Genomic DNA, 14,096 nt, shown 5'->3' with positions numbered 1-14,096 from the left:
GAGAGAAAGTCACATACAGAGGGCGTAACGGACTTTCCTTATGCAATTGTTTCTACCCTAATTCAGACCCTAAATCGTGTTAAAAAAAACTTCATTTCAAATACCCTAACCACTGACTTGACGTCGTATTTTTTTGACAGGAACGAAAAACCATCCCGTGTTCGCAAGAAGAGTTCTCGTGCGGCCTCCCGTGCGGCAAACCTCTCCCTTGCGGTAAACATACCTGCATCAAGGTCTGTCACAAGGGACCGTGCGATGCCGGCAAGTGAGTATTGAGTTTTACTAAAAAAAAAAAAAAATTAAAAAAAAACGTGTGGACAGATACACGATAATAAAGAATTTTATTGTTTTGTTTTTGCCTTAAAATATTTCAAAGTTAAAAAGTACTGAGGAGTGATATAACTTACTGGTGGTAGGACCTCTTGTGAGTCCGCGCGGGTAGGTACCACCGCCCTGCCTATCTCTGCCGTGAAGCAGTAATGCGTTTCGGTCTGAAGGGTAGGGCAGCCGTTGTAACTAACTATACCGAGATTTTAGAACTTATATCTCAAGGTGCATGGCGCTTTTACGTTGTAGATGTCTATGGGCTCCAGTAACCACTTAACACCAGGTGGGCTGTGAGCTCGTCCACCCAACTAAGCAATAAAAAAATAAATACACGGCGACGCACTAATGTTGTGACGCAGGTGCACCCAGCCGTGCAACGAGAAGCGGGCGAGCTGCGGGCACCCGTGCGGCGCCGCGTGCCACTCCGGCGCGGCGGGCGGCGCGGGCGCGCTGTGCCCGAGCGCGGCGCCGTGCCGCCGCACCGTGCGCGCCACGTGCCCCTGCAAACGGAAATCAGCCGAGAGACCTTGCTTCGAAAACGCACGGGATTACGATAAGTCAGTAGCGGCCTTTTAATTATCTATACAACTAGCTTTACCCGTCCGCTTCGTTGGGCATTTAAAATTAACATTATTATTTATTGTCATTATTATTAGGGAGTCCAACACTCATATAAATATTAGCCTATCCATTAAGTACATGTATTTTCTACATAGATACCAAGTTTCAAGTCAATCGGATGCATAGTTCAGTAGTTATAACGGAACATCCGTAAAAACCACTGTAGATTTATATATTAGTATAGATTTCATTGTTATAAATCTGAATACAAATAGGCAAACGAACCTACTTTAAATAAATAGAGAGAGACAGATAGAGTATTCTTTATTGTACACCAACAAAACAAACCATGCGAAACATTAAATACAAAAAAGTACAATTGGCGGTCTTATCGCTAAGAGAAATCTCTTCCAGACAACCATCAAGTGGAAAAGAATCGCTTACAAACTAATTACACGCGGTGTACCAATCAATTGAAATACACATACACACACACATACACACACATACAATACATAAATATACATACAATAGTTGCATGCTCATTAAAATCATTACACACATATCTGCTCGTAAAAATACAACAGAGTATATTAAATTTTTTAAACACATCAATAAATAAAATATTATTGTTACTTTATAGAATGATGAGTGCTCTTGCCGCCACCAAGATTCAGGAGGGAGGCTCTGTTGACTTGTCCGACGCACAGCGCGCCGTCAATATGCTCAAAACGTATGTATTGTCTGTGCTATCCAGTAAACAAATATGCAACGACTTATACGCACTTCTGGGTGTGTGTATTATGTTTATATAAAATAAAACTAACTTATCGATTCAAACAGACGAAAATAAAATGAAAATTGTTCGGTATTAGATAAGCTATAGATAGTTTAATTTTAAACTTAAAAGTGAACAGTTATTGTATGGTTTATAAAGCGAGTGAAGGTGTTAACTAACCTTTATAAAATAAAATAAGTTAGTTTCTATTTTACTCCGTATATACGTCCAATATTGTCAAGTGTCTGCCATATCGGGCGGACTATGTACGACCGACTATAACAAGCGATGTACCACACGCGCTACTCAAACTGTGTCCCTACAGTTATGTTAAAAGATATAGTGTGTCTTTTGAGTTTATGAATATACATTACTGTCTACGTACATTTTTTTGCTCAATGTTTTTTTTTTAAAGGTATTTTATGACCTGGTAACTAAGACCTTTAAGTCATGTCTTAATTTAATTTATATTCTTATTTTTATGAAAAATGATAATATGGAGTGAAATGAAATGAAATTAAATGAGATGGTATGGGATGGCGATGATATATAATCTTAGTAAAATGGTGATCATTTACTGAGATTTTTACAGTGGACTTTCTGGACGATCCCGAGTAATTACGTTCAGCGGCTTTGTTTCCTTTTTCCCACTTTTGTGCACTTAAACACAGATATTAAACAGTTAATTATTTATTTATCGTATGGCATTCGTTTACACTGCGTGGTTATAATTTAAATTTACAGTTTGTGAAATAATCGATAGCTTCTTCTGTTAAATTTTTGAGATCTTCCACTTGGCCTGCGAATTTCGTTAGTGGGCATTCCATGACAATGTGGCGCATAGTTTGCTCTGGGCATCCGCATTCACAGCTTTCGTTTTCCGTCCAGCCCCATCTCTTCCGCAGCTGGTTACAGTGGCCAACTCCCGTTCTCAGGTGGTTAAGCATGCACCAGATTGGGCGTTTTTCTCTGAAACCAGGTGGGCGGGAGTGTGGATTCAGCTCGAACAGTTCAGGTGGGATGCATCTGGCTGACCATTCTTTAACCCAGGCCTCGTTTGTGTTCCAATTGGAGTGTGGTTGGTGTGCCTGTAATGCCGGTGGGTTTCGTGACTTCAATCTCGTCGGTTTGAAGTTGGCTAGGTCCCTGTTGATAGGCAGCTCGGGTCGTCTAAGCGCCTTTTCTATCTCTGCGTATAGGTGGTGGGTGCGGCGAAGGTGGGGTGGGGTAATGCTGCTCAGAGCCGGAAGCCAGTGTAGAGGGGTTGGTTTTAAGCACCCCGTGATTAGGCGCATGGTGTGGTTTAGTTGCGTATCGACTACAGTAGTGTGGGAGCTGTTTAACCATGCAGGGGCGCAGTATTCTGCCGTCGTATATACCAGGGCCAGGGCGGATGTCCTCAGACAGTTGGCTGAGGCTCCCCACGTTGTCCCTGTCAGCTTTTGTAGGATATTGTTCCTGGTTCTCAGTTTCGCTGCGACGTTGTTCAGGTGGGCACTGTATGTAAGTTAATAAACCACCGTTATTACAAATTTAAACCTGAAGAAACACAAAATAAACAAAATAAAACAAATCTCACGCTACTTCACTCCTCGCGTTCCCGCCAAAAAGTCTCTTCAAGGTTGTATGAAATCGTGCAGGCTGGAGTGCGACGACGAGTGCCGCGTGGAGGCGCGCACGCGGCAGATGGCGCTGGCGCTGCAGATCCGCAACCCGGACGTGTCCGCCAAGCTGGCGCCGCGCTACAGCGAGCACGTGCGCACCACCGCCCAGCGCGAGCCCGCCTTCGCCTACCACGTGCACAACCAGCTCACCGAGCTCGTGCACCTCGCCAAGAAGGTGAGCGACGGTCTTTTTTTTTATTGCTTAAATGGGTGGATGAGCTCACAGCCCACCTGGTGTTAAGTGGTTACTGGAGCCCATTGTCATCTACAACGTAAATGCGCCACCCACCTTGAGATATAAGTTCTAAGATCTCAGTATAGTTAGAGTGGCTGCCCCGCCCTTCAAACCGAAACGCACTACTGCTTCACGGCACAAATAGTGCTGAACGAGTACTAGCGCTTTATACTACGATTCGAGTAAAGCGATGTAAAAGTGCTGATGTGAATGCGCGCGTGCCATGTACGATACATGACTCGTACAGGCCCCTTTTAACAAAATATATATAATACTATAGTAGAATTATTTTGTCCGTGCAGTTTGGATCATAAAACATAGCCCGGCTAGGGCAGTGAGCATGTTGCGCGGGCGCAACGCCATTATCGATAAAAACAAATGAGTTAGCGAAGGCAGGTACACGGCGGCGGGGTGGTATACGAAGGGTGGTGAGACATTGTTATGTTATGAGTCATTTGTACTTACCTGCAAATTAGAGTACATTATGTCGAAGAGAAATGTGTTTTTATGCATTCGTTCTCTGAATTTCTTTAGTGACACAATGGTTACTCCTTTGTTTTGTATCAAAACGGCAAAATTTATTCAAAATTATATTTGCACGTGTTGTTATCAACAATGTGTTAAAATTTTTCACTGAAATAAGAATAGGACCCGAAAAGTTACATAGTGTTAATTTTTACCGTTCTCGTTAACTTGCGGCGGCGATATGTAGTGTAAGTGTTCGATTAGTGATTTTTTCTTTCATTTTTATCACTAACCCACAAAATGACAAAACTAAATACACTATCGATAACGCTTATCGTCAACATTAATGCGCATCACTATGCCCGTCCATAAGACTCATGAGTGGAAGAGAGAGCGAAATACTCGCTTCACCGCTCCGATTTTTTATGACCCAAACTGCACGGACAAAATAATTCTACTATAGTAATCTATATATTATATAAAAATGAATTGCTGTTCGTTAGTCGCTAAACCTCGAGAACGGCTGGACCGATTTAGCTAATTTTGGTCTTGAATGATTTGTGAAAGTCCAGAGAAGGTTTAAAAGGTAGATAAATATGAAAATGCTCGGAATTAATTAAAAATAACAATTTTGTTTTCCCATTGATGTCCCCCCGTCGGACGGATTCCTTTTGTTTGTGTCTTTTATTTATCGATTGAGGCACTACGAAGTCTGCCGGGTCAGCCAGTAATAAATAAAAAAAACGCACCCAATCTATTGCGTTCGAATTTTTAAATTGCTCTCAATGTTCCCCCCAGTCGAAACAGAAGACTCGCTCGCACTCGTTCCCGTCGATGAACAGACAGAAGCGGCAGTTCATCCACGAGCTGTGCGAGCACTTCGGCTGCGAGAGCGTGGCCTACGACGCGGAGCCCAACAGGAACGTGGTGGCCACTGCCGACAAGGAGAAGGTACCTTATCACTGCAATTATTACCTTACGAGACGATGACCATTTTTTTTTTTTTTTTTTTTTTTCGGGTAGAGGGCCGAACCTCCTACGGGGTCCCCGCGCAAAAGGGGCGCGCGGGGTATGTGAGACTCAACGATCTGCATGGTGTTGTGAGCAGACCGCGGGCCCAAGGATTTTAGGACCCACCCACTAAACGACTCCCCTGCACTCTTACACCCGACGTCCGATCCCCTCCGAGGTCAGAACCCGGATGAGGTAGGGGGGCTACCGCGGTCAACACTACAACCAGACGGCGCGGCTCACCCCAAGGACGCCCAGCCGACGGAGCCTTCGAGGCGAATCGAAGGCTCTGAAACGTCGGCCGTCTCGGTACGGCAGCCCGTCGGGCCGCCCAGACGGTACCGCTGGTGTCCCGGAATACCCCGCTGGACCAGAACCAGCCTGCCGGGTCGGGACGCGATACACCGTCAACCGGTCGCTCTATTCACTCCACGGCAGCGCGCTAGAGTGCTGGTAGCGCGCCGCGCGGCCTCACCCCCTCAGGTCGCCCCTTCACCTTCACCGGGGGGAGGCCGCCACCTACAGGGGCCGGGACGTGCGGGCGTATTCCCGCCTCCGGCCCCCGGCTCGACGGCGACGGATCGGTGCGGAAAGGGAAGAGCTCTCCCTCTCTCGCTCCGCCGCCTCCTTCTGCGAGATGGTGGACTCGCAGAAGTCGAGCATCGCCTTCCAGGACGCGTCGCTGCCGAGCATCGTAGCCACGACGCGTGGCAGCGAGAGGTCCTCTCCTATGACCGCGACGAGGGCGGCGCGTTGCTCGTCGAATCCAGAGCAACGCGCCAGCGTGTGTTCCGCTGTGTCTTCCTCGTCGCGGTCCGCGCAGTGGTGGCACTGCGCCGTCGGTTCCCTTCCGGCTATCTTATGCAAACGAGACGATGACCAAACTTTGCTCGTTTTTTTTTTGTTTGATCGTTTAGGCATTTTTAAGTGGCTTCGGGTGGCTTAACAACGCCATCTGCTGAAATAGCTTTAGTGTTATTGTGTCTTTGAAGCAGTTAGTTGCTCTCAATTATGAAAAATAGTATTATTATTCGCCAATAGATGTCGGGAAGAGTCATAAAGTTGATTATCGATAAAGTTGATTATTGAAAACACGGATAAAACAACATTTTCTGAAAATAAATCGTAGCTAGGTCGATTTATCGCCCCCGAAATCCCTTGTGTACTAAATTTATCGGTGGTAGCTGACACGATACATAAGTCGTGAAGTTTTTTTTTTTATTGCTTAGTTGTGTGGACGAGCTCACAGCCCACCTGGTGTTAAGTAGTTTCTGGAGCCCATAGACCGCACGGCCGTGTAAGGCCGCACGGGTAGGTACCACCGTCCTGCCTATTTCTGCAGTAATGCGTTTCGGTTTGAAGGGTGGGGCAGCCGTTGTAACTATACTAAGACCTTAGAACTCATATCTCAAGGTGGGTGGCGGCATTTGCTTTGTATTTGTATGTCTATGGGCTCCGGTAACTACTTAACACCAGATGGGCCGTGAGCTCGTCCATCTAAACCACAAAAAAACGTGGAGAAGGAAGAATTTCGTACATTGCTCCTTAGAGTCGGGTAGTGTAACAAGGTAATATAGTGTGTGATATTTCATCGTTGTGTTGACAGTCGTGGTTGCCGGCGATGAGCATAATGGAGGTGTTGTCGCGTGAGGCGGGCCGGCGGCGCGTGCCCGGCCCCGTGCTGCGGACCGCGCACTCCTCCGCCGCCTCTTCATCCTCGACGACCTCCTCCTCCGCCGCTAACAAGTAACTATTAAACAATACTGTTGGGGTCCAAGGGGAAGTTTGTAAAGTTCCAAAAGAGTATGTTGTTTGAGCAACTTTATTATTGTGACGCGCTGAGGTTCGGGATAAATAAAATTTCACCAAAGTACAACTTAAAAACTGTATTCAACACTTAAAACACTTAATCACTTCAAAAACACTTTAAAACTCTCAATTCGCTTGTTCCGCTTCGCTTCAGGTGATCCGTTCGCTGTTTCGCTTCAAGTAGTTCCGATTACTAACTGACTGAGTGCCATCCCTACAACTCTTTTATAGCCGGTACCTCATCCCTAGAATCATCAAGAATTTTCCACACATCTCTAGTCGCAGTTCCCGCTATCTGGCACTAGATGGCGCTGTAATTCTCGAGCATTCTGGATCCTTCGATATTCGTTCGACTATTCGGCGATAGATGGCGTTACGCTTACCAGCGTAACATTATGTTAGCTAAGTACAAATGGTAGCGTGTTAACGAGTACGTGTTGCTAAGTGCACTGCTATACAAGAATATAATAAAATAATTTGACACCACAATAACGACGCACGGCGCGTCAACGTATTGAGTTAGGTATGTACATACCGTACAATAAAGAATAATATTATTAAACGGATTCCTATCACGGCTTATGAATTCATTGAGTTGTCGATATAGCAAACGCCATGGTCACTGTCAAATTCAAGTCTTCCGCCGATAATAATCATTTATGTATAGTGTGTTTTGTCTTTTCCTGGAAATCTGTATCTCTACCAATTATTTGGAACAAATACAAATTGAAAAACTGAAACAATTGACATCCAACCCCATACCTCTGAAGTTCGGATGAAGCTAATGATCCTGAACATTTTTTTTTACAACCCAATAAAATTATAAACATTTCAAAATTTTACAGTACACAAAGAAAAAGATAAATTTAAAAGTCGTTCACTTACCTATAATTCTATAATTAAAATGTACGATGATATAAACACCAGTCTAAGTAAAACATGGATATACAGAAATTTCTAGATGATGATAATGCTTTTCTTGTCCGAAGGTCGCCAGGCGGTTGGGCGACGCTGACGTCATCGAACGCCTGGGCGTCGCGCAGTCAGCCCAAGCAGACGGCGGCCGAACCCAAGATCGATTACTTCGACAATCCGCCAGAAAATTAACTCAAAACGTAACAACGCGTCCATTGAATTATCCAGTACTATACAACATTAACACGTCGAACGCTTTTCGACTCACCGGTGGGCCTAGAGTACTAACTAACATAAATCATTCGAGCCAATACGAAATCAGGGAATCGGTAATTTTTGATCAACTTGAGAATTTTTGATAAACGATATCAACTTGAGATTTTCATTCTAAAATGTATAAAATACGATAATTTGTATGGATGATAAAAATTAACGACTTTTACCTGACGTCTAGTTTTTAACATAATATGTATTTTAAAAGACTTGTTAATAAATACAAGTTTCTATTGAATTTTAAAATCACGTCGTTAGATTCGACTAAAGGGCCACGCGGCTCACTTCTGTTTCACGTTCGCGTTTGCCTACGTTTGCCTCTAGGGGCGCTGTTTCAACTACATACAAATTTGAGTTAACTTTTACGCTATCGAGAACGTTAAAAAAACTCGCATTAAGCACACTGTGGCTCGTAGGAAGCGCTTACGTTGAAACCCTTACGCGGCTCACGAGTGACCCTCACGGCCCAAACGGTTCAGTAGGATAAGGCTCACCGGTAAGCAATACGTGAATGAAAGTACTCGATTTTTCATATGGCGTTCAACGTGTTAATAGGCTGCTGCGGAACACTGATAACAACAACCGAGTCACGCCGGTTCGATCCTGGTCGTAGATTTATTTAATACGTGAATGCACTGTGTATGGTATGCCCAATATTGGCACCCCGTTGGCATAATTTTGACATCGTCAATAAATGTGTTCGATAAAGTGATATCGGCCGTTTTACAAACACATTTAAACTTATAAAATATATCGAATATTCCATTGTGTGTTTTTGAATAAACTCGGATATATACATTAAAAGTATCTGAATAAATAATTTATTTGTAAATCAGTGCACGCGAGTAACGTCAGTAGTGATTTTTATATTTTGTGTATGTGTAAGATAATCTTAAAATTTAATTGAACATGAAAGAGTTTGGAAGATAATATTCATTACGTTGTCTTTCACTATATGGCATATCCGAAAAATAAAATTCTATTATATGGAACAGATAATACGCATTATAATATCAGTTGGTGACGTCACATTGCTCATGCTGGTGACCTTGAGAAGCTGTTTGTGGTCTTTCGACCGATCACCCATTGTTTTAGAGTTTGTAAGGACTATTGTTCACGGTGTTTTGATTTTAGACGATAACGCTACCCGCAATCTTTGTGTTAACAAAACCTTCTTCCTCGCGTTACTTAGAAAATTTATGATGAACGAAATTAGCTCTTTTGAAAAATAGTCTAAAATATAATAAAAGAAGCGTGCGATAAAAAGAAATCTTCAGATATAATTCACTTTAACCTAAACCACAGCCTAGATATGTTTGTCTCTTTCTAGTGTCGCTTTTTCGTTTCATAGCGTTTCATATGACAACAGTGCGCTTCAAAACAACGAAGTTTTAATTAAAACATTGATCTTTTGTTTATAAACATTTTATGAAGCGATAATGCAGTCTAAATTTGAATTAACTGCTTTGATATCCTTCAAACTGAAGCCATTGCTTCGTAGTAGAACAGTGGCACCAACGCCACGCCTACCAGTAATCAAGGTTCGAATTGGAGGAGCCAGGTAGAAATTAGAACCATTCCTATGGACGATGGAAATAATTTACAAATAGTAGGAATAACTACAGGCTATTGAAATCGCATACACCAATACCTCTTGATAATTAAAACAGACAATAATTAATGAATCTCTGGCCTAAAGATAACATATTTAATTATTCTTATTGTAATCTGAGGGGTTTCGGTCTGTATTTGAGTTTGACATATTATATGATTTTATACGAACTAGTATTCGCCCAGTGATCGAAATTAGACAACAATTACTGATAGGTACCTAAAGGCTTAAATTTTTGTATGACATGTTCTCTTTTATATTGATATGAACAAAAAAATATACAAAAAAAAACATTATTGTTTTTTGTTAATGGTCGTCAATAGCTACTAAACAAAAAAATCGGTTAAGAAACAACAGGAGTTTTTTTTTTTACTGACCGCTATTAATATTAATAGTAAATGTTTTGTCTCTACTTATTTATTATAGAAATTAAAGACGCATTAGGAAGAGTTGAATATGTAATTGTTAAATCTACTTAATTTAAAGGTGTTGCCGTATAGTTGAAACATGGATACCAGATCACAAGGTAAAACTTAAAAAACCGAAAAAATATTTGTAATAAAAAATGCAAGTGTAAAACGCTTCGCATAATATTCTAATCGCTTAATATGAAAACTGGAGAAAACAGTACATAACTATTATTATTTGTCCGCGGACATATTAATAGTGCGCGTGGCAAAATGATAATCGTTTACACTTTCCGAAAAAAAAAAAAAAATCCAAACACACATTTCTTGTTCGATCTTGAACAATCCGATTCAATGTTTATATTAAAGGCAGTGGCGCACCGGCTGCATTCGTCTATAACAGTGATTCTCGACCACTGTTCCGCGGCACTTTTGTGTGCCGCCAAATTTTGCGAATATATAATAATGTTAATATTATTAAATTATATCATTTTAAAAGAAAAATATTTTAATCATGAATATATTGAAATCCACAAAAAAAAATTATAGTATATTTTAGTTTATTTCGTATATTAAAATTTTTTGTAGTAAGTAAATAATTTTTATCTTTTTTTTGTGTGCCGCCAAATTTTGAAATCGTTAAATATGTGCCGCAACAAAAAAAAGGTTGAGAATCACTGGTCTATAATATGACCTCAAAAAAGGTCACATCATTCCGTTACCTTCAATGATAAAATTTGCGACATCCAAGTTGTTATACAAAAATGCCGTTTATTTGGCTTTCTTTTACGTAAATATGAAATTAATATTACTACACTCATATATGTAGCTGTTTCATTTGACGTCCTGTTGTACTCTGTGAAGCAGTAGTGTAACAATTTGCTCAAAATCAAATCTTCGGTTAATACAGGGGAGTGCACCCGGTGAATACCCGCCTTTATAAATAGAAAACAATCTAGTAGAATTGCGATTGCCAGGACCTTACCTTGTGGTCAAGTATAAAAAAGTTTAATGATAATATCGAAAGGGACAATTATTATTAATATTATATATATGTAGTAGAAGTTTGTACATTGTATTTTGCACGATATACTCAATTTATTTAGAAATTATAAAAAAAACGGTTAGAAACTTTTATATAATAATTGTACCAGGTATTTAATCACATCTTTTGGTAATATAAAATAAATATGTATATATATAAGGATTTATAAAAGTCATTTGGTATGATTGAAATAAAAAGACAAAAATAAAATCAATGAAAATTCGTTCAAAAGGGCATTATTTATATTAATTCTCGAACATTTCCTTCAGATCAGGTTCATAAAGATCATCAATATGGATTTCAGATTTTAAAATTATTGTCAGAGCACCTACTTTTTATTTTTCAGTGTCAATAAAAACAAATCTAGAATCCTAATCCTGAATTTAATACCTTATGGTGTAATACTTATGTTAAAAGTATTTAATAGTAAATAATTAGAAACGAAATTCCATTCTTGACCATGAACGAATCTTTAAAAAATAAAAAATAAATGACCGAATAACGTCTTAAATATTGTATGTATTGTAATCACAGAGGTCGACTTTTCTATTCTATTTTTGTTTAAAATAACAGCAATGCGAATCGTATTATATTTTTTCTTTAATATTTATACCTCTTCTAGAATCTTCTAAAAACACGAAAACGTTCCCTATTATTTCTGAATTTTGAGATATTCAGTCAGTTTTTATGAGATTAAATTAAATTACATTAAAAAAACTATTATTTATTTTTTCTGATTTGGTAAATTACAAAAAAGTCTTTTGTAATATTGTACGAGTAAAATTATATTAACAAAGCTAAAACACATTATTAAAATATTACGAAACAAAATAGAATGCAGCGAATAGCTGTTCACGGAAGTCTAGATAAATAATTAATTTGGTCTGTAACACATAACTATCAACCTTCAAAATTATCACTGTTCCAGAAAAATTGGTTCTTTGCTAAAAAATCCCGCCAAAATGCTATCGCACGCGATTGGGTACGATTCGTCATCTGTTTACTAACTTTTGAATGTTTTATATAATTCCTACTTTAACCCTTTGCGGTCCTAATGCCGGCCACTCATATGCGCGCGAACATTTGCACATTGTACGGCTGTGCAAATAGGTTCGGTACTCAATTTGAAAACCCGTTTGCGCTTCCTCCTACACTTGTTTACGAATGTCTCACGAATTTATCTTCTTTTTTAATTCGTCAATAGAACATTGAAGAGTTTTTAATTCTTTCCTAGGCGTCATTAACGGCCATTCTGTTGTTATGGGATTTCTTTTGAGGGTCCCGAATGGTCGATTCATTTTACAGGAGTTCAATGAACTCCAACACCTTGGTGTTGTTTCAATCTATGATGAAGGTACGCTACACAGTAGACGTCACGGGCTATGAAAATGGAAACGTCCGTTACCTTCGCAATAGTGGGCACAACTGGTCACACGAATGTGTGGGAGACTACGCGGAGGATCGCGGTTCGTGCGCTTTGATGTCCGTTAAAAAACTGACACAGCTTGGAAAACCACGAATGTAGCTAAAACTTTGCATAATCATTTGCAAATGTCGTCCTACACTTGTGGGTTTGCGTATTCGTGCGAATGTGAGTGACCGGTATAAGACTAATGTAATGTAAGATTATTATCTGTCTATCTAATACGTGTGGACCCTAAAGGGTTAGGTTCAGCAAAAAAACAAAACAATTTTTGACGATGCTTCAGAAAAGAATTCGATTAAAATATTTCCGTATCTTTTGTTATCTTAAAAGCTACCAGAACTTGAATGCTGTCTAATCACATAATACAATGAAATCACGTAATATGTATCTTATAGTTTTAAACGTGGAGGATAGAACTAAGAATTGTCAAGTGTATTTTAAAAGTGTCCGCTAAAAAGGAGATAACTAAGGTTTTTTTTTTTTTTTATTGCCTTTGTAGGCAGACGAGCGTACGGCCCACCTGATGGTAAGTGGTTACCGTCGCCCATGGACTTCAGCAATGCCAGGAGCAGAGCCAAGCCGCTGCCTACTGAAATGTGGCGCCATAGTAGCATGTGGAAGGATTTTAAAAACTGCGCCGTAATCTACCACACTTCACTTAAATCCAGCAACTTCATTCTGCTTAATGCCGTTATATTCATATCATTTCCATTTCCTGTACTAGCGCTATTTCGGTGAGACTCCCAACAATAATTTGCTGTTTACAGATGGACACTTTTTCAACTCGTCCCCTATAAAAGATGGTGCTCCTTGTTTTAAACACCTTACAAGTTTACATCCCATGGCCAAGTTTATTTGTCAAATTCAATTCGTACAGAATTAATGTTGGTTCATGGAAAATGTCGACTTATGATACCAAGTCATTTATCACACCATATTGTATGAATTAAGTTTTCTTAAGGTGCCAAATTGTACACGACACAGCTGGCGGTAGCTTCGTGGAGAATTTTTGTAATACAATAAAATATAATTTCTGAACTTAAATTTAAAAAGAAAAACTTGTAGATTCTTCTATTTGCAGTGGATGATGATATTAAATTCAAATCGAAATGAGGGTTTTTTTTTGTTTTAAATATTTGTTTTACTCTCAAGCTGTCTTTTATTATATTATTAGGAATTTATTATTTATATAGTGTTAATTCATGGTGATAGGGAATAATGTATAACTGTATCCTAACCTATATTACAAACAAATGTGAGATGTATTACGAAACAATTGTTGAAAATTATCCTGTCTGCCGTTGATTTAGATGTTATTCTACAGTCAGTACAGTCTAGGTATTACAGTTTAAACTCGTACAGATTCTAACAGATGTTCGACAGTTGTGCGGGTAACAAATGTATCATGAAAATAGATTTGATAAAATCTACTTTAGATTATTTGATTTGATATTGAAATATCAAATACTTTTGTTCGTACTCCATTCAATTGCCTGGTGTTCAGGAATTAATATAACACGCTCCAGAACATATAATATGAATACATTAATAAACAGTTACACATTAAA

At 39.7% G+C, this 14,096-nt stretch overlaps 1 protein-coding gene across 1 annotated transcript in view; it reads left to right on the top strand.

Annotated features, from left to right (window-relative positions):
* Positions 1-14,096, top strand: part of stc (nuclear transcription factor, X-box binding stc) — a 29,750-nt gene extending 15,654 nt beyond the window's left edge. The window contains exons 11-17 of the mRNA XM_089734284.1: positions 141-265; positions 687-884; positions 1,532-1,621; positions 3,307-3,505; positions 4,829-4,981; positions 6,648-6,787; positions 7,840-14,096. Of these exons, the coding sequence (XP_089590410.1) occupies positions 141-265; positions 687-884; positions 1,532-1,621; positions 3,307-3,505; positions 4,829-4,981; positions 6,648-6,787; positions 7,840-7,957 (1,023 nt within the window). The 3' untranslated portion in view covers positions 7,958-14,096. The remainder of the gene's footprint in view (positions 1-140; positions 266-686; positions 885-1,531; positions 1,622-3,306; positions 3,506-4,828; positions 4,982-6,647; positions 6,788-7,839) is intronic.

This window comes from Bombyx mandarina, chromosome 17 (assembly GCF_030267445.1).
Source record: "Bombyx mandarina strain Sakado chromosome 17, ASM3026744v2".
NCBI lineage: Eukaryota > Metazoa > Arthropoda > Insecta > Lepidoptera > Bombycidae > Bombyx > Bombyx mandarina.
Note: the sequence above shows the minus strand (reverse complement) of the source record. Positions and strands in the feature narration are given on the sequence as shown.